This window comes from Pteropus alecto, unplaced genomic scaffold (genome assembly GCF_000325575.1).
Source record: "Pteropus alecto unplaced genomic scaffold, ASM32557v1 scaffold110, whole genome shotgun sequence".
Classification (NCBI taxonomy): domain Eukaryota; kingdom Metazoa; phylum Chordata; class Mammalia; order Chiroptera; family Pteropodidae; genus Pteropus; species Pteropus alecto.
The window spans coordinates 11,038,466-11,065,828 of NW_006431920.1; the positions used below are offsets into that span (position 1 = coordinate 11,038,466).

At 54.0% G+C, this 27,363-nt stretch overlaps 1 protein-coding gene across 12 annotated transcripts in view; it reads left to right on the forward strand.

Annotated features, from left to right (window-relative positions):
- Positions 1–27,363, forward strand: part of TNS1 (tensin 1) — a 167,420-nt gene that overhangs the window by 58,499 nt on the left and 81,558 nt on the right. For 5 of the 12 annotated variants that reach the window (XM_015585417.2, XM_015585415.2, XM_025043295.1 and 2 more), the window contains exons 3-10: positions 12,103–12,144; positions 12,947–12,997; positions 18,644–18,693; positions 20,780–20,951; positions 23,103–23,153; positions 24,256–24,378; positions 25,032–25,096; positions 26,641–26,724. In XM_015585417.2, coding sequence (XP_015440903.1) covers positions 12,103–12,144; positions 12,947–12,997; positions 18,644–18,693; positions 20,780–20,951; positions 23,103–23,153; positions 24,256–24,378; positions 25,032–25,096; positions 26,641–26,724 — 638 coding nt within the window. Of the gene's footprint in view, positions 1–12,102; positions 12,145–12,946; positions 12,998–13,043; positions 14,896–15,183; positions 17,493–18,643; positions 18,694–19,169; positions 19,206–20,779; positions 20,952–23,102; positions 23,154–24,255; positions 24,379–25,031; positions 25,097–26,640; positions 26,725–27,363 lie in introns of those variants that run through there. The other 7 variants (XM_015585418.2, XM_015585420.2, XM_015585421.2 and 4 more) reach the window with 4 other exon arrangements.

Genomic DNA, 27,363 nt, shown 5'->3' on the forward strand with positions numbered 1-27,363 from the left:
CTGGGCAGTTACTCACATTCAGGTGTCTTGGTCCATCTCCAAGCTTTTTGGCTGACTCTGCTTTTCTGCTCTCTCTTCATGTCCCCCACTCCTCCCTCCCTCCCCTAATTGGGCTTCCAGAAAAGCATGGAAGGGTGGGAGGTGGAGGAGTTGTGGGAGAGGGGGCGGTGAGCAGGGCTCCTGTGAGTTGTGGGCTGTGGAGAGCAGCCTGCTCCAGACCGATCCCAGCTGGGCCGATTTGGAATGTTGGGAATTTTTCCTCCCTGCCCTCTCACTGCCTTCTTACCCTTCAGAGGTCCCTCCTGCTCCCCACCCGCTGCCAGAGGCAGGCAGGGTCCTGGAGGCTAGAAGGGAAGGGGTCAGGCATGTGCACGTGCACACGTGCATGTAGGCCCGTGTGCACAATCTGATCCGCTGGTGCAGAGGGGGCAAGGGTGTCATGGGGCCCAGGAAGTTGCAGGTGTTCACACACCTGTGTGGCAACCGGCTCAGACTGGATATTGGAATCTTAGTCAGGCCATCTGGTCTCCTTCTCTTCTCCAGTGTCCATTTGTCATGTGACAATGAGCCGGGCCTGCCCTCTTTCTGGGCCTCAGTTTCCCTTTCTGTCAGAGAGAGAGACTGAACTAGATACTCAAAAGTGTCAGGGCCGATAAGTATTCCCTCCGTTCAGGGTCGTTAATGTAATGAAGTGTGTGACAGTGCTTGTGACTTTTGGACACCCCTTAGACCCGGAGCAGAGGCGCTGCTCTCTGCCCACCCTGCCGAGCAAGCTCCCTTATTTGCAGGGGCCCATCCTCCCTTGTCTCACGGGGCTCAACCCCTTTTGGGCTTCAGCTCTGCCCAAGCTGTGCTGCTCCAGATGTAGGGTGTTATTCACACGGAGCCCAGTCGAAGGTCATTTGAAAGCAGCAGGGCGTGGGGGCTGGATGCTCGGGGCTGAAGTCAGAGAGTGCGGGCCTGGCTTGGAGCTGCCAGTGAGAAATCTGTGATCGCAGAGGGACACCATGGAGGGCGAGTGAGAGGAGTGAGGTGGGGCGAGCGAATGGCTCATCATTCCAAAGCAACTGCCATTTGCCCCCAAGAACAGAATGTCCTTGGCTGGTCTAGGATGGCTGGGGGGTCCAGGGTTTAGGGATCTCCAGGCAGAAGCCAGATGCCTGGCCACTGGGGAGTCTCCTGAGTTTTGTTAATGTGAGGAGGGGTCAGGAACTGGGACAAAAGTGAATAGGCTGGCATTCCGGCTTGCGGGATTGTACCAGAAGGGGCTCCTGCCTGAGTGAGGTCATGGATGCTTCCTGTCTCTGTGACGTGCCTGACCTGTGCGGGGGGCCTTGACTTTCACAGAGGTGACACCAGATTGTGCTTTTTCAGAACAACCCCCAGCAATGGTCAGGAGCTAGGGAGTTCGACTGCCTCCCTCTGGATCCCGGTTCTTCAGTCCCTGGGCTTGTGACCTTGGACATATTGCTTAACTTCTCTGGACTTCAGTTTCCCCTCTGCAGATTGGGAGTTAGCAATTGTACCTGCTCTGTAAGGTTAGGTATCCCCACCGTCTGGCACTCAGAACCCTCCCATGGCTGCCCACCTCACTGGAGTATTCATCCACCGGCCCGCACATCCCTGCAGCACAGGTTTCCTCTCCAGCCTCATCTGATTTGAGAAGCTCTCTCCCTTACTCACTCTGCTCCAGGCCTTCTTGCTGGAGGCTGCCTCAGGGCCTTTGCATTTGCTAGTCCCTCTGCCTGGTATTGCTTTTCCCCACAGATACCCACAGGACTCTTTCCAGCCCCAACAGATCTTACTCAGATGTCAGCATTTCCCTTCCCCTAGCAACCCCACCTTCCTTCCCTGCTTTCTTTGCCCCGCCCCACCAGCATGCATCACCGTCTGATATGCTAAGGTGCTAAGGTCTTACTTGCTTATCTTATTTAGGAGGCTCCCCAAACGCCAGCATGTAAACTCCATGGTGATGAGGGATTTTTATCTGTTGTGTTCATTGCTGTATCCCCACTGTCTGGCACTCAGTAGGTACTCAATACATATTTGTTGAATGGCTGGAAGAAAGGCATTCAAAATTAATCAGATTAAACTGCTGTTGCTTTTACTCCTTGCTGATGGGCATTGAGGGTCTACTAGGGGACCAGCCTCGGCTAGCAGCTCTGTGTTATCCCTGGGAAGTGGGAAAGTGGCCCATGGAAACCAGGAGAAAGTTTGGCTCCCCGCAGAGAGCACTCAGCACCTGTTTTCCTCACAGCAGGTGGGGCAAGTACTCTGAGCAGGTTCACTAGAGAGAGGAAAGGGCGGGAGTATTTTTCCTTCCTTTTCCATTCTCTGCCTGCCCCTCGGCCTCTGTGGGGCTGGTCGCTGGCATCCCTGCCCCCTCCCTCTTGCCTCACACTGTCTGTCTGTCTGTCATGTTTTCTGTTTGTTCCCAGCCCCCGCCCCCCCATCTTGCTTAAATCCTGGCCCGTTGGGACTGAGACCATCATCATATGGCACAGGATTTTGGCCCAGCCTCTGGGCCCTGCTGGCCAAACGCATTTTCCAGCCTGTGCCAGGCCGGCCAGGGCAAAGTGGCTTAATCTTCAATCCATGTTTTTGTCTTAGTCAACAGACGTTGTTCAAGGCCTTGGGCAGAAGGGTCCTAGGGTCACCGCCTCCCTGTGGGGTCCACCGGCGGGTGGCAGGAGAGAGAGGGGAGAGGCCTTGTTTGCCACGGATGCTCCTGATCCTTGGAAAGAGCTGAGGCAGCTTTTCTTGATTTCTGAAAAATAAGAGTCAAAAGGAATTTCCCGAGGGTGATAGCCAAATGGAGTGGCCACCGAGGTCAGCCGGATGTTGAGCCTTTCTGCACACACAGCCGGGTATCCAGGGGACCTGGATTGGGCGAGGCCGGCCAGCCCCACAGATGGTGCTAGAAATGTCCTTGTGAGTCGGAGGTTGGGGCAGGGCATCTGTGTGTGTGTGTGGCGGTGGCGGGGCGGGGGGAATAGAGAATTGAGGATGACAGTTTAGTAATCAGAGCAATAAGGAAAAGTTAACCCTTGTATGGAACTTTCTATTTGCCCATCTTCTGAAAAAAATAAATTCATTTATTCTTCACAGCAATGCTGAGAGAGAGGTGCTGTGATTATTCAGCATCACAGATGGGGACCTAAGGCCTAAGGCCACAGAGCTATTCAGAGGGGGACCTGGGATTTTGATTCAGCCTCCTGGCACCTTGGAGTCCATCCTGCCCTTGTAGCTGCTGATAATGACATATGTCACTCTCACTTGTGCTGCATCTGCGGTCTTCAAAGCCCTTCCCATGACACTGGGCCATCAGGGCCCTCAGTGACTTGTGCTGAAGTCTGGGCAGGTGTGAGCACATCCTGGGTAGGCAGGAGCGGCACATCGAGCAGAGGAACAAATGGGATCAGAAAGGCTAGGTGACTGGTTCACAGTCACACAGCAGTAAGGGGATTAGCTCAGGGGTGGGGGGTCTGGATTCCTGGTTTTGCTTTCTTCTCAGATACCCTTGGTGCTGCTGATGTAAATACCTGATGTTGCCAGGTGGACTTCTGGGTTTCTTCTAAACGGCGGCAGCCAAGAGTCCACCTAGCTAGCTTCTCTATTTGCCAGGGGGCCTAGGATTTAGTGGAGGGCATCTCCGTCCACCTGTCTCCCATCCATTCTACCAATAAACACTTCCTGAGCGCTTACCTGGTGCCAGGCACTGTTTTCATCATGGAGCTGCGGGGCTCTTGCCTGCCGGAGTGCCAGGCCTTGCAGAAGAGAGGTGGGCATGCATCAGGCACAGAGCCACAGGAGTGAGAGGACGTTAGATGCCATTTAGTAAAATCCTGCTCTTTTTTAGGTGAGGAAACCGAAGCCCTGAGATGTTTAAAATCTAGCTTTTTATTGTGGTAAAATACACTTGACGTATCATCTTCGCCATTTTTGGGTGCATGGTCAGTGGTATTAAGTACGGTCATATCATTGTGCAACTATCACCACCACCCACACCCAGAACGCTTTTCATTTTATAAAACAAAAAAACCCCACCCACCACCTTCCTCTGGCAACCACCCTTCTACTTTCTATGTCTGAATTTGATGGCTCTGAGTACCTCAGATAAAGGGAATCGTACCGTATCGTTCACTCGTGACTGCTTATTTTACTCAGCATAATGTCCTCAAGGTTCATGCATGTCGCAGCCTGTGTCAGAATTTCCTTTTTTAAGGCTGACTATTCCATTAGATGTGTATATAGCATTCTGCTTATCCACCCATCTGTTAGTGGACACTTGAGTTACTTCCACAATTTAGCTATTGTGAATAATACTGCTGTGAAACTCTTTGAGTTTCTACTTTCAGTTCTTTTGGGTATATACACAGAAGTGGAATTGCTGGATTATGTGGTAATTCTATTTTTTATTTTTTTGAGGAACTTCCATACTATTTCTCACAGTAGCTGTACCATTTTATTTTTCCAGGAATAGTGTATAAAGGTTCTAATTTCTTCACATCCTCGCCAAAACTCTATTTCGTGTGTGTGCTTGTGTGCGTGCGTACGTGTGCGCGTGTGTGCATGTGTGTGCGTGTGTTTATAGTAGCCACATTAATGGGTGTGGGGTGGTGGCACTGAGATTCTCATACGGCTTTCCCAAGGTGCCCAGTGTCAGATCTGGGCGAGAAGGCACCACGTTGCTTCGTGGAAGAGAATGGATGTGATGTTAACTGGCCCAGAAGAGGGCTTGGGGCCCTTCAGCCCTGACATTAACGCCCTGCTCTCCATCACGGAAAGTGCTAGGTGCCATTTTAGTTAGTTCAAACTCTAGGTCCCGATGAATTTCACTGTAGGGTACTGGGCAGGCCATGGGTGAGCATCTTTGGGAGATTCTGGAAAATGGAGCCATGCCAGGAGACATGAGCCAAAGAGAGCCTTGATTTTCAGAGGAGAGAGACAACTCTGAGCATTGCCTTCCAAAGAGGAGCCCCAGAGCGGTGAGGGGGATCAGAACTCCTAGCAACACCCAGGCGGCTTTGTGCGGAGAGGGGAATAAGGGGCAGGTACAGAATGGGAGTGAGAATGTGTCAAAGGACAAACTGGCTTGTTTTCTGTTGCTCTTCAAAGCAGAGCCTAGTAGATGGAGCTTCTTATAGAGAGGAGGAGGCTTGGGTGTAAAGAAAAGCTCTAATACCTAAAATGGCCCAACAGGGCTGACTTGGGGAGTCGCTGTCAGTCACTGGAACACACACTCACTGACACTTGTTAGGGGTAAGGCGAGTGCTGATAGAAGGTTCTTTCCCTGGGGAATCCCTGGGTGGATGTCCTTAGGGCCCACTGAAGTCCTGTTCTCAGGCTGGGCTGTGAATGGACATGGTCACTAGAGATCAGGGCATCCATGAATGTGCTGACCGCCTCCCCTACCCCTTCCTGGGAGAGGTCCCAGCTGGGTGAAGGGCCCTCAGGGCACCATGCCCAGTGGGAGAGGGAGAGAGAACTGTACTGTGGAAACGAATTAATGCCTGACTTGGGGGTTCTGACCAGAGGGGGCCTTGGGGTCCAGGGAAAGAAACAACTGGTTCGTGCTGCGATGGTTGAGGAAGTCTGTCTCCTGTTCTAAGTCCAGTTTAGAATTTCAGCAAATGGAAGAGAGGAGGGAAGGGAGAGAGTGGGCCTTCCAGAAGGTGGTGGGGCTGAAATAGAGAGCGATCAGGGCCTTGCCAAGCCTGATGGGAGCCTGGGCAAGTCCAATGCCCTTGCTGGGGGGATATGGGGGCCAGACAATGTTATTTTACCTTGGTCTCTCTGGCTGGGGTGCTGGTGGGAACAGCCTGAGTGTGGGAATAGAGGTGGGAACCAGTACGGCACGCATGGTGGGGAATGAGGAGGTGTGAGCAGAGGCTGCAGGTAGAGGGGAGAGGGAAAGGGTGACCCCTTCCTCCTCGGGTAGTGGAGTCTACCCGAGGAGGAAGGGGTCACATAAAGAAGGAGTCCAAACACCATGTTAGGGAACTTGAACTTGATGAGCCAAGCACTAAGAGCCCTCGTGGGTCCTTGAGTGGGGAAGTGACCCAAAGCAGGGTTTGAGAGCTGGAATCGGCTGCCAGCTTTGGGGTGCGGCTCAGCTGCTAGGAGGAGGGCTGGGAAGGCCAGACAAGGCTGGTGCAAGTGCTCAGTATGGGATGGAGAGAATTCGGGCAAGGGCGGCTGGAGGGACCTGGAGGAAGGGCCTGCGGAAGCTCAGACTCTTAGTGCCCTGGCTGATGGAGAGAGCAGCATGTAGACGGGAGTGTAGCAGGAGGGAGTGAGAAATAGTCCAGTCTGGCTGGGGCCAGTTTGGCGAGCACTTGCGAGCAGGTGGGGTGGGAGTACCTGAAGTTCTCCAGCCTCAGCCAGGAGTTGGGCGCTGGGTCCCTCTGGGTGACTTGACGAAGGCCTGAGGACAGGAGTGAGCTTGCCCGGGCCCCTCCCTGGGGGGTGCAGGGAAAATCAGGCATCACATTCCATTTAAAGAGATCCAGCCTGTTCTTTTTCTCTGGTGGCCTCTGCCTGCCTGGGAGAGGATGTGGCCCCTTGAGCAACTGCACCCCAACACGCAGGGAACCCGGCCTGTCTGCTCCACACCTTCCCTCTAGCTCCTTACCCTCGTGCCCCCTTCGGCTACCCCTTCCCAGCATGGTGGGAAATAACACATGGCCAGGGGTGAACACAGGCTTTGAGGTACAGGCCTGAGCTCTATGGAGCTGGCCCACCAACCACCCTGGAAGCTCCGTTACCTCTTCAAAGTGCTCCTTCTGCGGTTGCCGCTGCCACTGCTGTAGTTGTTCTGTCATCTGTTGATGGTCCCCCCCAGACAGGCCATGGTATGGAATGTGTTATCCCTGCCACACCCCCTCTAAGAGCCCAGTAAATGGCACGTCCCTGCTCTTTCCTTTTGCTTTCAGCCCCCTCCCTTCATCTGCTTAGGGTTCTATTTTTGGAACAAGGGAGCCTGGAATAACTCGCTCCGGGTCCTGGGGCTGAGGACATCCCAGGCCCCACGGCCCTATCTGCAGCTCTCTTCCCCTCCTGATAGGTAGCGCTGCCCATGACCTCACAGTTCGTTGCCATGGCAGTAGATGTGATGTCACGGGGTCTTTTTGGCCTGAAAAACTGCCTGGATTCCAAGCCTCCCAGGGGGCAAGAGTGGGGAGAACTGGAAGGGTGGAAGGGGGGAGGGTGTGAGGAATTTCTGGACGGAATGTTCCTCTGGAGGCTGAGTCCACATTCTGCGCCAGCCCCCCCTTCCCCTCCCCACCCCCCAGGATCAAGCTCGGGCACCTCCCCGCAACATGGCCTTCTGCCTTTTCCTTCCTCTGAAACAGCAGCCCACAGATACATTTTTCCCCAGCCCACCCTCCCTTCAGGCCACCGCCATGTCCTCTTCGTGAGCCTCCAGGCCATCATCCCAGCCACCCCCAGCCTCTGCAGAATGGCCCCTCCTGGGGCGCACGCAGTTGGCGGTGGGTAAATGCAGGCATGGAGAGGGCACACGTGTCTTTTTTTGGAAAAATAAATGGAGGGAAGGATGTGCAGCTTCCCTTATCTGCCTTGTGGTTTACAGCCCCTCATGTTCAGGAGGTTCGCTCTGAGGTCCGATCTCAAGTTTTTCCTCCTGCAGCCCATTGCTCCTCTTCCTGTGGAAGCGGATAGGAGATGTCTCTTCCTCCTGAGGACCTGAGACAATTAGTTTTTAAGTTGCAGACATCTTGTTCCCAACAGGAGGGCAGTTGATTTAAGGGTAAGAGGAACCGAATGAAGATCATCACCAGGGAGAGGAGACGGAGCATGAGAGGATGTAAAGGGCAGGGTTCAAATACCGTCTCTCCGACCTACTAGCTGTATGACCCTGGGCAAGTCATTTAATCTCGCGGACCCTCAGCCTCCTCAACTGTAAACCTTGTGCGCATTGGTTATGAGGATGGTTGTGACGATTGATGATCGTGGAAGCAAAGAGCCCAATACTATACCCAGGGTTGCATTGGCACTAATGAATAATTATTGTTATTGCATTAACATTATGAAAAGGCATCTCCGGACCAAGACCAGGAAGAGGCAGGCTAATGAGGCACCCAGGGTGTAAAATTTGAGGAGGCGTTGCTCTCAGGACTGTGTGGGCACATTTCAGCACCCCGAGAATGAATACTTCCTTATGTTTTCTGCCCTTAATGCTTTGTACTGTGCCTTGCTCCAGACTCCTGGGTTTGCGACCCTAGAGCAGAATGATCCATAAAGAGCAAGGTTGGGCTGTCCAGTGACACCAGGTCCAAATCCTGCCAACCTGCTCTTGAGCTTGATTCAAATTGTCCTACTTGGGGGCAAGGGGCATTCTGGAAGACCCTTGGTGAGGCTGTGGTCAGCTGCCCTCAGCTTTGGAAAGCCAGGTTCTTAAGATTCACGGTTTGTCCTGGGACTGGGCTGTGGGTAGGGATGAATGTGGGGTTGCCGCTCCAGTCTGGACTCTAGTCGCTCTGTCCTTCTGCAGCTGAGCCTCAGAGGGAAGGAAGAGAAGAGCCCACAGAGAGGCACCCAGCTGACCCTACCTCAGGCTGGCTGGGGACTGGGCTGAGGGGCAGCGAGGTAAGCTCAGTGGTGGGATTTGCAAGACCTGGTGCCAACCCCAGTCCTGCCATGAACCTCATCCTGAGAAGATGGGCGAGTCATATCGCTCTGCACCACACCTTCCCCGTCTGTGAAATGAGGAGGGAGGGTTTGGTGTCTGAAGTCCTTCTCAGAGCTGATGTTCTGAGGAGTGGTGTGCAAGGACGGGTGTGAGTGTGTGTGTGTGTGTGTGTGTGTGTGTGTGTGTGTGTGTGTGTGTGTGTGTCTGTATGCGTGTGTCCATGATGAAGGTATGGTGATGACAGCTGAGGCATAGTGAGGCTCTGCTGGCTATTGGAGCTCTGGGGGTGCCACCTCAGGAGGCCACAGCTAAGGGGGCCTGGGAGCTTCCCTATAACATACCGAAGCCTCCCTGTAGGGCCTGGAGCAGGGTGGCCTCAAGAGATATCCACCCTCATGTGACCAGTCCCTAGCCTTTTCATTCTCATTTGCCCTGGGAAACAGAGAAGCAGAACTTCAATCCCTGGAGGACTAGGGTGGAGGGGAGGGGTGGGGAGCATAGCATGCATGCTGGGTTATGTCTGCAAACATTGCAGGAAAACGCTGGGTGTTTAGGTCAGGAAGGGTTTTTGGAAAATTTTAACTCCTCAGAAAGCATTTCGACCAGTAAGTTGAAGGCATCTGACGGCTGGCAAGCATTTTCCTGTGGCCGGCCTCCAGCTGGCACCGGGGAAGGGGTGGGGGCCAAGGGGACAGTGCTCAGATGATTGCTGGCAGGGAGAGAAGTTTCTCTTGCGCTGCTGAGGCTTGTGGTTTCTAATATTGACTCTGACTCTCTGGTCTGCTTTGTGTCAGACCAGGGAGGGCTGGGGCGGGAGGGTCAAGGTGGGGCAGGGTGGGCCAGGAAAGGGCCCGGGCCTGCAGAGTGTATGGGGTAGAGAGGACAGATTACTGCTGGCGTTCACTGAGAGCTTCCTAAGTGCCAGGCCCTGTTCTAAGTGCTTTATGTGCTTCCTCTCATTTGATTCTCACAGCATAGCACCATGCTGTCCTATCGAGGAGCAGCAAGGACGAAGCGACCTGCTTGAGGTCACACAGTTAGTAAGGAGAGTCAGGTGGTCTGCTGCCAATGCCGTCAGCATAGACCCGTGCTGCTCAAAGTGTCGCTCCTGGACCTGGACACTTGTTAGAAATGCACAGTCTTAGGTCCCATCAGAGGTTTACTGGATCGACCTTATGGGAAGGGCCCAGCACCTGTGTGTCAACACAGGCGATTCTCAGCACACTCAAGTTCAAGGCCCCGTGGTGCACACGCTGCTCTGTGGGGAGTCAGAAACTCGGGGCCTTCCAGGAGGCTTCACCCAGAGCAGGATGAGGGCTCCTGAGGGCCGGTAATGGCCTGGGGCAGGCACTGCACCTCCTGCTTCTCCATCTTGCCCATTTCTGTTCTTTCCGAGCCACCCTGTCTAGGGAGGCTGGTTCAACAGACTGTGAAGGGTGAGGCTTTGGAGTTGGGATTTGCTGAACTCAGATCTCAGTTCTGCTGTATAGTCTCCGCACATGGACGGTCCCTGTGATCTGCCCTCCAGGAGTGGTCCCCCTCCCCGCAGGGGGCCGGAGAGGAGGCAGCCAGGCTGTCCCGCCCAGCCCACAGTCTCCACGGGAGTGTTACGGAGCCCTGGACCAGAAGAGACGGGCAGGGGTCAGAGGACCAGGATTAGCCAGTGGGATCATTTGCCCCCTGCCTGATAGTATGTAGCTCAGGAGTGGGGGCTCTGGAAGGTGGCTGCGTGAAGATTAGGGCTTGGAGAGGGCAGAATGTGGCTTCTTTACTCCTCCAGAGCCATCTTTAGACTCTAGGTGAGTTGACCTGGGGGCCAGAGGGGCTGGCTGATATGCCTTCCTACCTCCCACCCCATCCCTGGATCCTGTCCTCTCTCATCCATTCTAAACTGCCTTGGCCCTGAACTACTCAGGAGGTTTCATCTTCTGGAAGGAAGTTTTGGCCTTGGTCTTCCATCTTCTAGGCAGTAGGGGTAAAATCTGGGCCATTTCCAAAAAGAGCACTACTGCCTCTAGCTTAGCCGGCTTTCTTCCTCCATGCTTGTCTTGGCCCAGTTCTCCTTCCTGCTGCCAGACCTTTTAGAGGTCATTCTGTCCATTCCTCTGTCTTCAGAGGTGAACAGCTCACTCCTCAGATCCTGGGGATGGGGTTGGGGCATTTCCTAGTCTGAGATGGGGTTGGGCATTTCCTAGTCTGAGACACACACTCTCTTAACCTGGTCTATGCTCATCTCGGCAAAGGCCTTTTATCGTGACCTTGACAGTTGTGCTCATGCCCTTCCGTGTGGCTCAAGGGCCCTTCTAACCACTTTGCCGAGTTGGAAACAGAACCCTAGAGACTGGTCAAGAGGAGACCCTGGAATAGGAAGTTTCTCTCCTGTTTTGAGGTAGTCCTAGAAGCCCACTTTTCAGGATGCCTTTAGGAGGAAGTGCTTCTGTTGGTCTGGGCAGGGGGATGGTGGCACGGGGGTGAGGGGCAGGATCAGTCCACCGGTGATTGTTGATGGCCCACTATCCGTAAATCACAGTTCTTGGCATTAGGAATATGGCAACTAAGTTAGAAAAACGCTCCTTTGAATCTGTTTTGGAGGCAAATGGGATAAGAACCACAAATAAAACGAAGATTGGGGATTAAAACATATTCCCAGAATGAGATTATTTATATGCTAACGACCAGATAAATAGCATAGGCAGAGAGGCTTGTTGGAGTTCAGAGGTGGGAGAGAGTCCTCCTTGCTGTGGTAGTCAGGGAGGGCTTCATGGAGGAGGAGAGCTTGTAGGAAAAGAGAAGAAGCTGTTTTACAAACGAAAGCTTGGATGTGGGACTAAGCAAGGGGGTCTAGGGAGCAGGTGTGGATGGAACAGAGCTTTGGGGCATGAAAAATCAAGGTCTGCTAAGGGATAGGGCCAATGGTGGGGGGTCTTGAAAGACCACTGGAGATTTAGGGCTCTGGTCTGCCTCTCATCCTGGGCTGCTGCGACTTCACACAAAGAACAAGAAGCGCAGAACCCAAGGTGGGGTGCAGATCTCGTTATCCCCATTAGGAGTTGATGACTGTGGGCCACTCATTTAACTTCTGCTATCTGTAACATGGAACTCAAAGGAAACAATGCTACTGGGTTCTAGTGACAGAGTTGGTGAAAATGCCTGTCCCGTAGGAATGAGTGACTGTTACTTGCTCCTCGTTCCTTTCGAAGGATCAGTGACTGAGTCCGAGGCCTGAGTGAGGTTTGTCAAACTGGATGCTTCTAGTACAATAGGATGTTTTTCATGTTCCAAACTGTGCCTCCCAAGCTTGGGGACAGCCAGCTTACGTCTGAGTCTTGAGTTGGCCTTATGTCCTGCCTCAGGAGGCACTCTGTTCTCATGGCCACTAGCCCTGGAGAGAGAACAATCTAGGGATGTTTGTCCTGAAGCCTCACACTGTTTTCTCCCTTCGTCCACAGCCCATCAACACCGAGAGTGCACCAAAGAATGTAGTGGATGCGGTGAGTGACAGCAGGCAGGGTGGGGTGGCGGGAAACAGCCTGGGTAGCCTCGAAAGCGGAAGATGGATTCGGGGAAAGTGAACAGATGTGTCTGGGGACATTCTTCTGGAGTAGATTTGGGGAACTTGGGGGAAATGGTGGGGACATGGGTGACGTTGGGAGCCGGGTGACTGACCATCCTTTGTGTGTTTGGAAATGGATTGCTGGGGAACGAGGCGGGCGGAGAGGGCGAGGCCAGTGGTGAAATGTGGGCTTCTCTATTAAATATGTAGAAAGTGAAAAAGCCAGGAGATCTTTCCAAACATCTTTCTGGCTTAGCAGAGAGACGGACAATCTCCCCGAGGCTGCGTGGGACAGGAAGGGAAGAAAGTGGGTGGGCCCTGCAGCGGGGAAGCCAAGGCTAGCAACCGAGAGGTGTCTCTGGCAATGGCCAGCATGGAATAATGGGCTCGGAGACGGAGGACTTGGGTGCAAATCCTAACTCCTCCATGCTTTTAATTGCTTCTAATTGGGTGACTATAGGCAAGTCTAGAGCCTGTCTGTGCCTTAGTTTTCTTATCCGCAAAATGGGGATGATAATATCTCCTACAGGAGTGGTTGTGAGATGTAGAGAGGTGGATTTGGTTAGCTTTGAGGTGACTTTAGTGGAAAAAGAAATGTGAAATAAACAACCCAGTTCCCACGAGGCCCTTCTGCCAACCTCCTCACCCCCCGCCCCAGACAAACCCAGCAGGCGAAAGACTGGTGCTTTTTGCTTACTTTCCTTAACTCCACTCTCTGCCTGCCTTTTCTCCACGTCCAGGGAGAAGGAGCCTTCCGGGGTGGAAATACACGGAAAGGCCTCGAGGAAGACGTAAGTGTGGGGAGGCGGCGGAGAAGGATGTGGCTGGGCCCCTGGTGCCCAGAGGGAATGGTGGTGTGTGGGTGCTGTCTGTACCTGTCTCGTTTGGTGGGTGTCCCTTCCAGAAGGGCAGGCAGGGGTTGCCCAGCTCCAATGCTGAGCAGGGGAGAAGGGGACGGGATGGTGAGCAGGACCCATCTATTTACACTCTGGGTCTCAGTCTGAGTCTTAGCCTCCAGCTCCGCTGGATCCGGAGCTCATTTGCCCATCACTTTGCCAGGGCGGGAAGCGGGAGGGAGGCATGCTCCGTGAGGCCTGGCCAGGTGGCCAGCAGCACCAAGGTCAGGGCAAGGGGAACGAGCAACACTGTAGCAAGAAAGAATAAGGACAGAGACAAAGAGGGACTCCTGAGCCTTTAGAGGGTCATCAGACCTTGGGGAATTCAGGCTCTGTTTCTTTGGAGGGAGGTCTTTGAAAATGTCAGAATCCTCTGTGTGGCTTAAGTGCTGTCGATTCAGAAGGAAGCTGGACGGTGGGCCGGCTGGTCCCACCATGCTCCTCCTGCCGTGCATTTTTGGCGGAAGTCAGTGAGCAAATTCCTCAAACGGAAGGACCCCAGAGGAAGAGAGGGGGGCTTTCCTGGGACCCTGCTTTGAGCAATGCTTGTGTCGGGGCTTGTCCCCAAGCTTGGGGACAGCCAGGTTCCATCTGAACCTAGGGGCAGACACCCCACAGAGTTGGGCCTTTCTCTTTCCTCCCCACCCTTCTTTGACAATTCACCCTTCTGCTGGCCTCTCCATCCTCACTCGCCCTGATCTGCAGAGGAACAGGGAGTGGTTTTGGCGGTTGGCACAGGGGGAGCTGTTGATGGCATGAGGCCCTATCATCTGACAGCTGCCTGACCCACAGTGGGGAGGGCCCCGGAGGGAGGTGCTGGGGCAGCAGGAGGCAGCTCCCGCAGGCTGCAGCACTTCTGTGGCGAGCCCACTGCCACATTGCCTGGGGCAGCCCTGCACGGCGGGGGAGTCCGGGAGGAGCAGGAGCATGCCCCTCAGGTTAGTGGGGGGGCTCCGTTCAGGGTATGAGTAGGTCCTGTGGGCACGGAGTACACATGTTGGGGAGGGGCCCTGTTCTGAGTTTGTGATGTTTCTGGGATGCAGGGGAGAAATTAATTTTCCCGTATCTACTAGTGAGGGTTCATAAGCTTAATGCATGTGATATGTGCTCAATAAATGTTAGCTATTATTATTAGTGCTATTTTGACTGAGAGCCAGGAGCTGGGCTGGGTATTTTTGGATCCCCATGACATCCCCTACGGCAGATACTATGGCCCCATTTTGTAGATGAGCAAACAGAGCCTTGGCGGGGCTCGATGCCTCGATGAACACCTTTTCCATCTCTTCCTGGGACCACTGCTTGGATCTGGCGTTATCCAGGACTCCCAACCCTTGGCCAGGGGGACAGGATGATGGTGTGTGAACCAAACCTTTTTAGCCAATGGCCTGGAAACTCTTATAAGTTAAGTCCTAGAGCTGCTGCTCCCACGACCCCAGCCCGGGCCAAATGGATCCTGTAAGATACAGCTGCAGTGAGAGAGGGCGAAGTTAGACGTTATGAAGAACTTTTTGACATGAGGGTGTATATGACCTTGGTCCTGGGGAAGGAAGAGGTGGCCATTTAGTTGGGACTGGAGGGGTTTTTTTTTAGGAGGAAGTTTTGTTGATCTGAGATGATGTGCATGTAAGGGATGGGTAAGGGCTAAGCAGATCCCAGATGGCCCATGTACTGCAAAGAAGGAGAGGAAACCTAATTTTTCAAGGTTCCCAGATACCTGTCCCAGGTTGGATGTCTCTGGAGCCACTGAATCAGTCCCCTCCCCATCCAGTGAGAGCTCCTGCAGTCTGCTCCAGGTGAGGGGACCTGTTTTCGAGGTGGCATGGTTGAAGTCCTGGGCCTACTGCTGTGATAATGTGCCTGTTTTCTGAGCTGTTTTCCTGTCTCTGGCCTGCGGCCCAGGACTCACAGGACAGGAATGGCTGTTTTCCTCTGACGCGTTGGTGTGTAGTGGAGTTTATGTATGGTGTGCTATGTCGCACTTTGTTTTGGAAAAATCCAGGCTTGCGGGCAGGAAGGAGAGAGGAAGGGGTGTGGCCGGAGGGGCTGGTGTCAGGGGGAGGGGGTGGCTACAGCCCCCAGAGGAGATGTAGGAATGGGGATGGGCCCCTGATGCAGGTTGATCACCAATCTCTGGCCGTCCGACATGGACCCCCTGGTGTTGCTGACTGCTCCCACCTGGACCCCCTGGGGACTGGGGCTCAGGAAACAGATTTTCTTTTGGTCTAGAGCTGTTGTGTTTGGTCTGTGGGCCTCCAGGGGAGGCAGGACTCTTCCCACACAGACCAACCCCACCCAAGTCCTGGCGTTCCCGCTTTCTGCTGTATGGCAGGGAAGAAGGCGGGTCACAGAGCCTAGGGTCATGGCCCTCGAGCGCTCAGGAATGTCTGAGTGGTGATCAGCGGGGAGGACCAAGGCAAAAAGAATTGGCTGGATCTGCAGCAGGAAGGGTGAGGGTCAGAAACCAGGAGGAACTTCCGGGTGGTAAGAGAAGCAAGAGCCTGTTCTGGGGAGGCTGTGGAATTTCCTTTCGTGGTGTCCTTTCAGCAAAGGAGAGATCATTTTGGTGACGACGATAGGAGAGGGCTCTTCCCCAGACCCAGGGAGTGAGATCAAAAGTTCTATTATTGATCTACGTCTTGGGAGGGCCTGGGAGGACAGTCAAAGCCATGTGGGTAAAAGAGCTTTGAGAGGAAGAAAGTAGGATCATAGGCAGACAGAGAGCGTATTTTTCTTTTTAAAATAAAATCTTTGTAGTACTCTTTGTAAAGCTCTCTTGGTAGCCTTCCCTAAGGGCTCTAAATGGAACAGGTAAATCATGTGACATCATGTGGGACAGTGCTGGACCCATTTTACAGATTCTTCAGTGAGGTCAAGGGGCTGCTACTCACAGGGCTCCGTTGACGAGTACTTTTCTTTCTAGAATAGAAGCTCTGAGGTCAGAGGCTTCTCCTCCTCTGGTCTCCAGTGCCTAGAACATTGCCAGGCACATGTCTCTCGACTGACTCCCAGCCCTCTTGAAAAAGGCCTGCATGACCAGGCACGCCGGAAGGCGCCCGTCTCTAGCCTGGCCTTGTGTGTGAGGTCACCTGTGTGTTTTGGAGCATTAGGTTGTGTTTGCTCACAGGCCTCCTCGCCCCCCAGCCCATTTTTGGTTCTCCAGTTCTCCCCGTGGCTCTGTGTCCACCGACACGCGTACATGTCACCGTGCATGTCTGCTTTCTGCCAGTGAGTGTCACATGTCCCGCAAACTTTGCGGAAAACAGGAAGCCCGTCAATTAGAGGGCAACCCAGTGATTCATCAGGGGATGACTGTCCAGCTGTTCGTCCCCATCCTCTGCAGTGGGTCACTGTCCAGGGCAGCTTCCTCCCCTGCCTCCCCTTCTCTAGCATGCCTGGTGGAGCAGAACAGGCTTGGACTTTGTCTTATCACCTCTGGAGGTGGCATGGCCAGACTTGGTTGGGGCCAAGTTTTTATTTATCTTCTCTGGCTTTTTTTGGGGTGGGGAGGCTGAGGAATGTGGAGTGTTGTAATGTTAGGAAGGGGGGTGGAGAAACGGGAGCCAGCTCTCCTGCCCTGCTTGTCCTTCTCACCTCTGTGCCGTGGAGGCTCCAAGCTCCCCTCTGCTCCCCAGTCCCCTTGCCAAGCCGGTCTCAATATCCCATTGTCTCCCTGCGGCTTACTGGTCCTGGACCCGGTGGCCTGGCCGTACCTCAAGCCTTGGCTACAGTTGTGGCTTCCAGTTGTTTGAAGCAGCTGTTGTGGCCTCCTCCAAAAGTGGCTGTGGATCAGCAACAGATGATACCCAAGGGGCTATTTATAGCAGGGTGGCCCTGGGGCCTGGAGCAGGGCCTACAGCCTGGGGAGGCTCAGCGACTCCTCGTCAGGGACCAGAGGAATGGAGATGGATGAAGTGTTGGGTTTCTGCGTTCCTCTGGGTGGGGAGTTTTGGAACAGCCTGGTTTGGGACTTGAAAACCAAACACAACCCCTCCTTACCCCCCCACTGCCAGCGCATGCCTGACTCATGCAAACCCAGGTCCTCAGGGCCAGGAGAGCTGTGGAGACAGAGAAACTTTCTGCCCCGACAGTCCCGCTTGGCTGTTTCCTCCTCCTGCTGCCCGCCGAGGCTGAGCTGTTCAGAACTGGGCAGCAGCCCAAGCAGAGGGGACTGGGCACAGCCTGCTCACAGGCAGCTGGATGGGGAGTCCTCCTCTTAGCGGGGCTGCCCAGACTTTGGGCTCAGCTGGGAGCTGGGCCTCCCAGCCCACCCACTCCTATCTTGTTGGTGCTGCAGGGCCCGGGAAGGGCTGAAGGGGGTTCCTCTTCTTGAGGCCCCAGTGGCCACGCCTGAAGTCTGAGGGTGAATCTTCTTGGTTGTCAGGACTTGGGGGTGAGTCACTGTCGCCTCAGTTTCTCTTTTCCTTGGCAGATTGAGGTCCTGCATCCTCCAAGAGGTGGCTGCAACTCTGTGGTTGGGAAAGGCTGGTTCCGGTTCTGGGGAGGCCCAGGGCTGTTCGGAAAGTGCCAGTGGGCTCGGAGGGCTCTGGCTGGGTCTGGGATTCTAGCAGTTGGGTGTCCGATTCTGCACCATATGAGGTGGCTGAAGGGATCAACCCTGTGGAGGTGGGTGGCGGAAGTGATGATGCAGGGTGTGACCCCATATAGGCGAAGGTTGGGTTGTATCTCTCACTGCCCTTTTAAATGTACTTGCTGTAATAACGGTAACAACATATAAGTGCCGTGTCTGCATAATTCCTTTTCATCTTCAAACAACCCCGTTTGACACATGACTTTACACAGGCTCAGCGCTAAGTGATGCCAGGCTGCCTATCAGGGGTTTGTGGGGCTCTGACCCCCCGCTTTCATCGCTGTGTCATCGGGGTGCCCCGGGATGTTTGGGACGCCAAAGTGGGTCCATTGGTCTAGTTTTGTGCAAGTTGACGACCCTGGAAATGGGAGTGGGTGAGGGGGTAACAGACAATGGGCCTTGGGAGCACGGTTTGCTGTTAGTGCTGCTCTAGGTTGGTGTAGGTCACCCTGGCTACTCTCATCTCTAAACTCTTGATCGAATGACTCGGCGTCACTGCTTTAAGGGAGAGGAGGAGAAAGGTTTAGAGTCGGACCGAGCGGTGCGATCACTCCCCTTTCTGTCTTTCATGCTTGCAACCTACGTTCTCTACTCAGGGCTACTATTACGATGGCCGGTGAATCCAGACGAAATGGGTTTTCTTATTGAGTGCGTACTCGGTGCAGATGGCACCGGCCCAGGCGTGGTGCCATTCTCAGCATTTGGGATTTCTTTCCTTGCCCGGGGAAGGAAAGCCTGTTGCTTTGGGGTCTTGCACGCAGTCAGGCATACTCTCGTGGACTTGGTATTGACTGCTTTGGTTTGGGGTTGCTTTGTGGCTGTGGTGTTAGGGTGCCTGGGCTGGAAAGCTGGCAGAGAAAGGAGAGGATCTGTGTTTGCCCACGGCACTGACTGCGCCGTGGACGGCTTTCGGTCTGCCTCCTCTGTAACGCTGCTTCTCTTCTCTTTCCCAGGGCTCCACCAGAGTCACCCCGAGTGTCCAGCCCCATCCCCAGCCTATCAGGTATGCCTGGCCTATAGCGGGCAGAGGGTGGGGGTGCTGGCAGTGAGGTCACTGTGGGTGTTCCCGGCAAGTCATGCCCTTGGGTCTCTGAGACCGAAGTCATAAAGCCAATGGCAGGGAGCATGGGCAGACGTGAGGCCACAGTGGGAGCACGCAGGAAGATAGTACGTGCAAAGGGTCATGTTTGGAGTTTTAGCTTGAAGCCAGCCTTGAGCTGGATTCTTTATTTTCCTGCATAATCTTATCTACTCCTTGCAACAACCCTGCAAGGTAAGTATCTTATTTTCATTGGGCGGATGAAGAAACTGAGTCTCAGAGAGACGAGGTGACTAGTTAAAGGTCACGCGCAGGCGACTTGGGGTCTCGCTGAGACAGAGCCTCTTTTCTCTGTGTCCAGGTTCTCTGGTTCTGTCTCGGGCTCTTCCCTCTCTGCCTCATCTTTACCTCTTAGGCTCCCGAGATGAGTGAGAATCTGGCCCCAGGAAGATGGGGCCCCAGCCAGAGAAGGCCTGGTGTGTGGCTGAAGCCCCTGGAAGATTGTGGCCCAGCTGCCAGCTTCCCACAGACGGAGTGGCCCTTTAGGACATCCCCTTATCCCCCCACAGCTGAGAACCACCTTTGGGTGGGTGGGTGCAGAGCGCAGCGCTGAGGCTGTGCAGGTGGTGGTGCTGTTCTATGGCCAGTAGGCTGGGGCCTGAGGTAGGAGTCACACCTCCAAAGGTTGCAGTGAGAAGCTTATCTTAGGGATGAGGAATAGCCTGGGCTCAGAGGTCAAATTCACACTGTGCTCCTTACTGCAGCCTACGGGCCCTTCTACCACTTGGTCTTGTCATGGCATTGCCAACATGGAGAAGCCTCACGTCACCCCTGGCTCCCCCACTCCAAACCCCATCTACACCGTTGGGCTCAGAGTTAGCCCTGGTGGAGCTGTGGATGCTGCCCCACTTCTTGGTGTCCTGGGCTGTCCTCCCCAGTGCTGCCTCATCATTTTAAAATACCCCGGTGGTATTTATCCCTCTGCTCCTCCAGTCCCAACTTCACCCCACTGGAGCGAAAGGTTATCAAAATGAAATATGAGTGTTGCCCACCTCAGACAGAGAGGGGAAGCCAGACATGAGGAGGCTGGTGATAGGGGTATGGAGGCGTGGGGGTGGGGAGCTTGCGAGGGCCCCCAGAAGCTACAGGTGGGCTTCAGAATGGAATCCCATGTCCATTTCCCCTTCCTATCAGCACCCCAGTGGCACTCCAGACCCTCCCCTGGAAGCCGTGAGCCACTACCTCCCCTCATCCAGCGCCCACCCCAGGGGTTCCTCTCCTCTCCGAGGAACTCGAATGGCACTGGGTTGTCTGGGGGCCACTTGCCACCGCAGCAGCAGCAAAGGCTCTGCACCCTCTGCTTCCAGGGCCCTTAGAGTTGGGGAGACCACTGCCCCAAAGCTGCTCTGGCAGCAGCGGTAGCTGCGAGGTGGGGAGAAAGCCAGGGAACAAAGGGCAGGAGTTGGCCTGCCTCTGGGGAGGGCTGGAATGTGTGCTGTGGTCTGGCTTACCTGGAGCCCAGGTGAGCATGTCACCTGAGCTGCCCCTTCCCTTGAGAGGCCTCCCCGCCCACGCCACAGCCTCAGAACAAGGGGAGGGCAGCAGAAGGCGCAGCTCCGGGATGCTGGAGAGCACCCACTCAGGCTCTCCTCCTTCTTCCGGAGCCGTCCTGGGATCCTTTGCGAGACTTTTGCCAGACCAGGTGGCTGAAGTGTGTCGGGAAGTAGAGCTGGACTCCTGGGTCCTGGACTTCTGGGATCAAGGGTGAAGGCAGTGTTGACAGGATTGGTGGGAACCTAGGATTGGTGTCATCACTGTTTGGTTTGGATGTGGCCTAAGATCCTTGCCAACCCCTGCCCAGCTCTGCTCCGGCTGGCACTGACGGCTGCTCTCGCTTTGCCACAGGGTCTTGGTTCTGGGTTAGGGAGCAGCCAAGCCCCTCGGATTGGATATAGGGGCCACGTACAGTGTTCAGGGGTGTAGATTATCTAGACCTTGCCCTGGGGGGCTGGATTCTGATCTAGAAGCCCGTCTCTGCCTATCTCCCCAGAAACATGAGTGTGAACCGGACCATGGAGGACAGCTGTGAGCTGGACCTGGTGTACGTCACGGAGAGGATCATCGCCGTCTCTTTCCCCAGCACAGCCAATGAGGAGAACTTCCGGAGCAACCTCCGCGAGGTGGCCCAGATGCTCAAATCCAAACATGGAGGCAACTACCTGGTGAGGACGGGCCTCTCACCTGTTTGCCCAGTGCCCCTCTGCCCTTTCTGCTCGCCTCTCGCTGCTGGCATCCCTGCCCACTCGCCCTCAGCCAGCTCTTCCTCCTCTCTTCATTCGCCTGCCTTTGGCCCTGGTTTCTCTTGTATGTAGCCTGACTCTGCTATAAGGAGCATCTGCAGCTGGAATGAAGCATCTGAAACTAAGTCATGTATGCATGTGCGTGTGCATTCGTGTGTACACGTGTGTGTGTGTTGACCAGGAGGAGAGAATAACAGAGCTCATATTATTGAGCGCTTGCTATGAGCCAAGCCTCATTCCAGCTGCTTTTCACAACAGCCCTAGGAAGCAGATTTTGTTAAAACACAGAGAGGTGGGGTATTTGCCTAAGGTCACAGCGTCAGGAAGTGGCAGAGCTGGCACACCGTCAGCACCTCTGAGAAATCTTAGGGCACAGTTGTGGCAGAGTGCGTCTTAAGGGACCTTGTGTTGTTGACATTGGGATAGTACCTGGCCCAGGAGAATCACCTAACGAATGTGGATGGGGTGGCCACTGGTGGTCTCCTCTAATGTTAGAAAGGCCGGCCTGGGGATTGGACTCATCTGGGCCCCAGATGAGGGCTCAGGCCCACTTTAGGCAGGTACATGTGGACTGAACGATGGCCCAGAATGTGCAGCCATGAGGGGCTGCTCTGGGTGTTTGAGCAGAACTGGCTAGAGGAGGCTGGGGCTGCCGTAACGAATTACCATGAACTGTTGGCTTAAAACAATAGTTTATTCTTTCTCAGTTCTGGAGGCTACAACTCCAAATCAAGGTGTTGGCAAGGCTATGTTCCCTCTGTATCCCACAGGCGAGCATCTTGCCTGGCCTCTTTCTAGCTTCATGTTCCCTGGCATCCTTGGTGACCTTTGGCTTATAGCTGATAACTCTAATCTCTGCCTCTGTCATGGCCGTTGTCCCTGTGACTCTCTGTGTGTCCTCTTCTCTTCTTATAAGGACACTAGTCATTGGATTTAGGGCCCACCCTATATCCAGGATGATCTCATCTCCAGATCCTTAACTAGTTACATCAGCAAAGGCCCTATTTCCAAATAAGGCCACGTTCTGATGTTCCGGGTGGATGTGAATTTTTATGGAACACTATTCAGCCCACTACAGAGGCCTATCCCTCAGGTGTGTCGGGCATTGAGAACCTGGCTTTAAACGTGGGGAAGTCCTGGGTTCAAATGCTGGCTTTGCTCTTACTGTCTTATCTCGGCTACTTAGCCTCATTAAGCCTTAGGTTCCCCATCTGTCAAATGGGTCTAATAACACTACCTCCCTCTTAAGGTTGTTGAGAGAATTAAGCCAGCTGATAGAGGTGAAGTCCTTAGCATAGGCTGGCAGGCTGGTGACACTCCAGAGTTAACGGTTGTTAACATGATGAAGCGTGTTCCGTTATGAAGCTCAAGAGCAGGCTAGAAGCCACCTAAGGTCCTTCCTGATTTCAGAAGTCCAAGATTCCACGAGTTCCTGGGCCTTACCACCCTCCCCCGCTCTCCTGCCTGGTCCAGACTTCGCAGTCCTCTGTTCTCCCCAGGAGACAACACAGTGGCCTTCGAGATTTTTGGGCAGCGAAGTAGAGGTGGAGACAGGAAATCTAGAGATGGGGGGATTCTCATGGGATGTGATTAGGTGTCAAAGAGCACCTGCTGGGACAGGGGTGTCGAGGGTCCGAGAGGGCCTCCCCGCAGGAAGCCTTGCACCCTCTGCTAGAGGGCGTCCGACCACAGAGCTTTTGCATCTTCACAGGGTGAGGTTCTAAAGTACATGTAGACTGGAAACTAGAGGTGGCCAAATACTTAGCACTTAACACCACTGGTCCCATTCAGTGTGGGGAGATGCCCACCTTGGAGGTGGCACGTGGGACCCGAGATAGGTTCCATCCCGTCTTATCTTCAGCTCAGGATGTCTGCTCCCTGAGGGGAGTGGCTGAGTGTCTACCCTTCTCTCTCCTCGTCTTTATCTCGAGACCCCGTCGTTGAGTTCCTGTTGGTCAGTGTGTGGGTATGTCAGATGGGATCTCGCACAGACTCAGGCGTGGGTAGAATTTTCAGCAGGGGGAGAGCAGTTGTGTGAGCCTTCTCACTGTCTCTTCCCTTTCCTCCTCCTAGCTTTTCAACCTCTCTGAGCGGAGACCTGACGTCACGAAGCTCCATGCCAAGGTGAGCCCATGCCGAGGAGGGACTTGGGGAGAGAAGAAGAACGGGCAGGCTCCCCGTTCCTGTGGTTCCTCTGTTAGAATCTTGGGGCGAAGTGCTGTGACAGTTTGCAAAGCCTATTCAAGGTTACAGTGCCATCTCCTATTTGGAATATGGAAAAGAATATAGTCATTGTTTCCATAATACAAATTACAGAAAACAAAGCTTGAAATGGTGATTGCCTCTCCGGAGAACTCGTAGAATCTCTGAGGTGGGGCTGGAGTTTTGAGGTTTTTTTTAGTTTAATCGAAAAGTATTTTGGACTTAAACTGGTAGGGAATGGCAGATGTAGACCTTCCTTTCGCCAGCTTTCACTTGCTTGCCTGGTGGGTTGTGTGTGGGGCTGTGCAGGGACGTCTGCTCCTGGCTCCTAGATTCTGGCGCCTGTTGCTGTGTGATTCTGGGCAGGTGACAGACTTCTCTGGGCCTCGGTTTGTGCCTCTGAAAGTGGATGGGCTAGATCTCTGGGCCCTTGCAAGCAGAAGTTCTCTTTTACTGTAAAGTTCTGTGAGTTTAGGAAAGTTTCGAGGCGCCCAAAGACTGCCGTTCAGATCTGCCCTCTGTCCCCTCTCTGGTCGGCCTGAAAAAACAATGGATCCCGGGCCTGGAAAAGAGCTGCGAGCCGCCGGGAGCCCTTCCCTCTGCCCTCTTTTGCCCTGAGCCAGGCCTTGGGGTTTCTACGGGAGGAGAACTTGAGGGCAGTGCTGGGGGTCCCAGAACTTTTTGAGGTCAATGTCATGTGGAAAGGACGTTGGATCATCATTTCCAAGCATTTGTTTTATACACATATGAGAAACTGAGTCTGGGAGAAGGGCCGTGACTGGCTTGAGGCCCCACAGAGAGCCAGTGTCGGAGCTGAGACACAGGCCCAGGGTCTCTGGTCCTGGTCAATGTCCTTTGCCTCCATACCCCCAGCTCCCAGCTGGGTTGATGCGCAGGGCAGGAACCGAGACCGGGCTGCTGTTGGCCACTGCGATGCTAGTAGAACGTGGGGTGTATGCTGTCCTTGCCGCCCTAGTTGACACTCTGGGCTTCTGCCACTAATTACTCCTGGCTCGGGCCGCAGGTCCTGGAATTTGGTTGGCCTGACCTCCACACCCCAGCCCTGGAGAAGATCTGCAGTGTCTGCAAGGCCATGGATACTTGGCTCAACGCAGACCCCCACAACGTTGTTGTTCTACACAACAAGGTCAGAGCTGGGGCTGCCATGTGTGTGTGTGTGTGTGTGTGTGTGTGTGTGTGTGTGCGCGTGCGCGCGCGCACGCACGCATACCCGTGTATGAATATATCCTAGTAGAGTGTATCTACCTGCCTGCATCATTGGATTGTGTGAGTGAGCAAGTCTGTGTGTGTATTCTCCTTTCTAAGGGATGATAGTCTGTCCCAGGGGTACCCCCAACAGGTGGAGGGTACAGCTTGTGGGCCCCTCAAGTGGAGCGGATAATCAGCTGTGTTTCTTCTCTTTGAGACTCAGCCCCTACTTTCTTCCCTCCCCCGCATCCCCCTACCTCATCCTGTTCTCCCTTAGAACCACACTGCTCTCTCCAAACCCTGCAAGCTTTTCTCCAAGGCTTCTGGATGGGCCTTGGAGCAGTAGGCCTGTCTTGGAAATAAAGGCTTTTGTGTTTTGGGGGTCTTTCAGGGAAACCGAGGCAGGATAGGTGTGAGACTCAGCCCCCACTTTCTTCCCTCCCCCGCATCCCCCTACCTCATCCTGTTCTCCCTTAGAACCACACTGCTCTCTCCAAACCCTGCAAGCTTTTCTCCAAGGCTTCTGGATGGGCCTTGGAGCAGTAGGCCTGTCTTGGAAATAAAGGCTTTTGTGTTTTGGGGGTCTTTCAGGGAAACCGAGGCAGGATAGGTGTTGTCATCGCGGCTTACATGCACTACAGCAACATTTCGGCCAGGTAAGAGGGCCTCTGAGCCTCCCATTCTTTGAATATGGACAGCAGAAATCCTTCCTCCTATCCACCTATGGCTTCTCCCTTCCTTGGGGTGGAGGATAAAGACATGGTGGGTGAGAGGTGCTTAGGACGAGGCGGAAGAGCCAACAACAAGGAGGCGCCTGTCTAGAGCTCAAAGGCAGGAGCCTGTGACAGGGCAGAAGAGAAGAGAGTCTGTCCTTTTATTGCAGCCCCACGCATGGACGCCCCATCCAGCCAGCTTCTTGGGCCCACATTTCCTTGCCAAACTGCCTTGTGTTTCCCTGAGTGAGCAGGGAGGGAATCAGAAAGAAATCTTGGATCAGATCTGGGTCCAGCAGAACCATCTAGAAGTTCTCTCATCAATCTTCCTGTCTCTGGCCAGCAAGGCCCTCTTCCCACTTAGGTGTTTTGGGAGCAAGACCAGGAAACAAACGATGGATGAGTCTCATTCCGATGCCATTTTGCGGAGAGGTGGAAGAATTCATCCATTCGTTTGTTTCTTCATTCAATGGTTATTGAACAGGCGCTGTGCCAGGCTCTGTTCTAGGTGCTGGGAATAGAGCAGTGGGCAAAGCCAGGCCACTGGCCTCATGGATATTAAATAAGTAAACGGGTACATCAGTCATAGCAGGTGATACGTTCTGTGAGAGAAAGGAGACTAGAGCAAGACAGTGGGAAGGCGGGGACACCTGGTGGGAAGAGGCCTCTGGAGGAGGCGATATTTGAGCAGAGACTTGAATTAAGTGAGGAGAGGGCAGGAAGGGCCGAGTCACCTAAAGTCTGGGGAAGGAACTTTCCGGGCAGAGAGAAGAAGGACTAAAGGCCTGTGGTGGGAAAGCAATGTGAGGGGAGGGCATGTTTGGAGCTGAGTGAGTGAGGGGATGAGGGGTAGGAAGTGAAGCTGGAATGGGGCAGAGCCTGGGGGCCTTGTAGGCCTTGATTAGGACCTTGGAGTTTATTAGGACATCCTCAGAGAGTCAAGAAATAGTGAGCTATATGATCTGTCTCTTCGTTTTAGAATGATTTGGATGCTCTTAGAGGAGGGGTAGGATGTTCTGTGGAGGGATCGTCAGTAGGACATCAGCCTTCTGACTTTAAGAAATGTAATCAAGCCGAATCTTTGTTTAATGGTGAACACTTGTTGTGCACCTACTATATGCCTGCATGTGCCAAGCTCTTTGTAGATGTTATCTCACTCGATCGCCACCATAGCAAACTTGGAAGAAGGCAATTATCCCCCTCATTTGACATGCAAGGAAAATCAGGTTCTGAAAGATTAAGTGACCTTCCCCAAGATGCAGGGCTAGTAACGACATTGAGGACCAGGGGTGGCTCCAAAGCCCCATGCCAAGCACTTCAATGTACAGGATGGAAAGATGCTGGGGTGTTCTTTTTCTGAAAGCTTCACAGCACAGGTTGGCTGGAGAACTCCGCAGATCTAGGGGAGCAGGGTGGGGGCTGGGGCGAGGCAAAGAGATTCTTGGACTTGGGAGTTAGCCCCTCTGAACACCTGTCTTTCCCCTCAGCGCTGACCAGGCCCTGGACCGGTTTGCAATGAAGCGGTTCTATGAGGATAAGATTGTGCCCATTGGACAGCCATCCCAGAGAAGGTGGGTCTCCTGGCCTCACAGCCCAGTGCACACACATGTGTGCTTGCAGTGTGTGGGGACTAGCCTCGGGGACCCATGGGGGATGAAGCAGTGTGCCTAGGTGGAGGTATACCAAGCGTGTGTGTTCAAATGCCAGCCCAGAGGGGTGTGAGCTCAGGAACACGAGTGAGCCCATGGGCAGCTGCACGCACCCACAGGTGGGCAGGGCAGTTGGCTCCTCAGGCTGATGCCATAGAGCAGGGCCATGGGTGGGGGACACATTGGTCTGGCTGTAAGCAGGTCTTGTATTAAAAGGCAGTGACATTCTTGGTCCTGGCAGCAGGATTGCTTCAGTGTTTGGATGAGTCTACAGGAGGCTGACATCACTGCCGCCTGCCCTGGGGAGGTCACAGACGCTCTCTGTAAGAGTCACCAGTCACCTTCTGCTGGGAGAACTTTACGAATTTTAGCGAGGGCTCTCGACCACATGGTCCCTTTGGAATCCACAACGGCCCAGGCAGGAAGCAGGGCTCATTCATTTATCTGGCAAGTTTAAGGCACTCTGCTCTGTTCCAAGTACTGGAGATAGCTAGTTGAATAGGACAAAGCCTTTTGCCCCTAGCGAGCTGATGTTCTATTGAGAAGGGTAAACATCACACA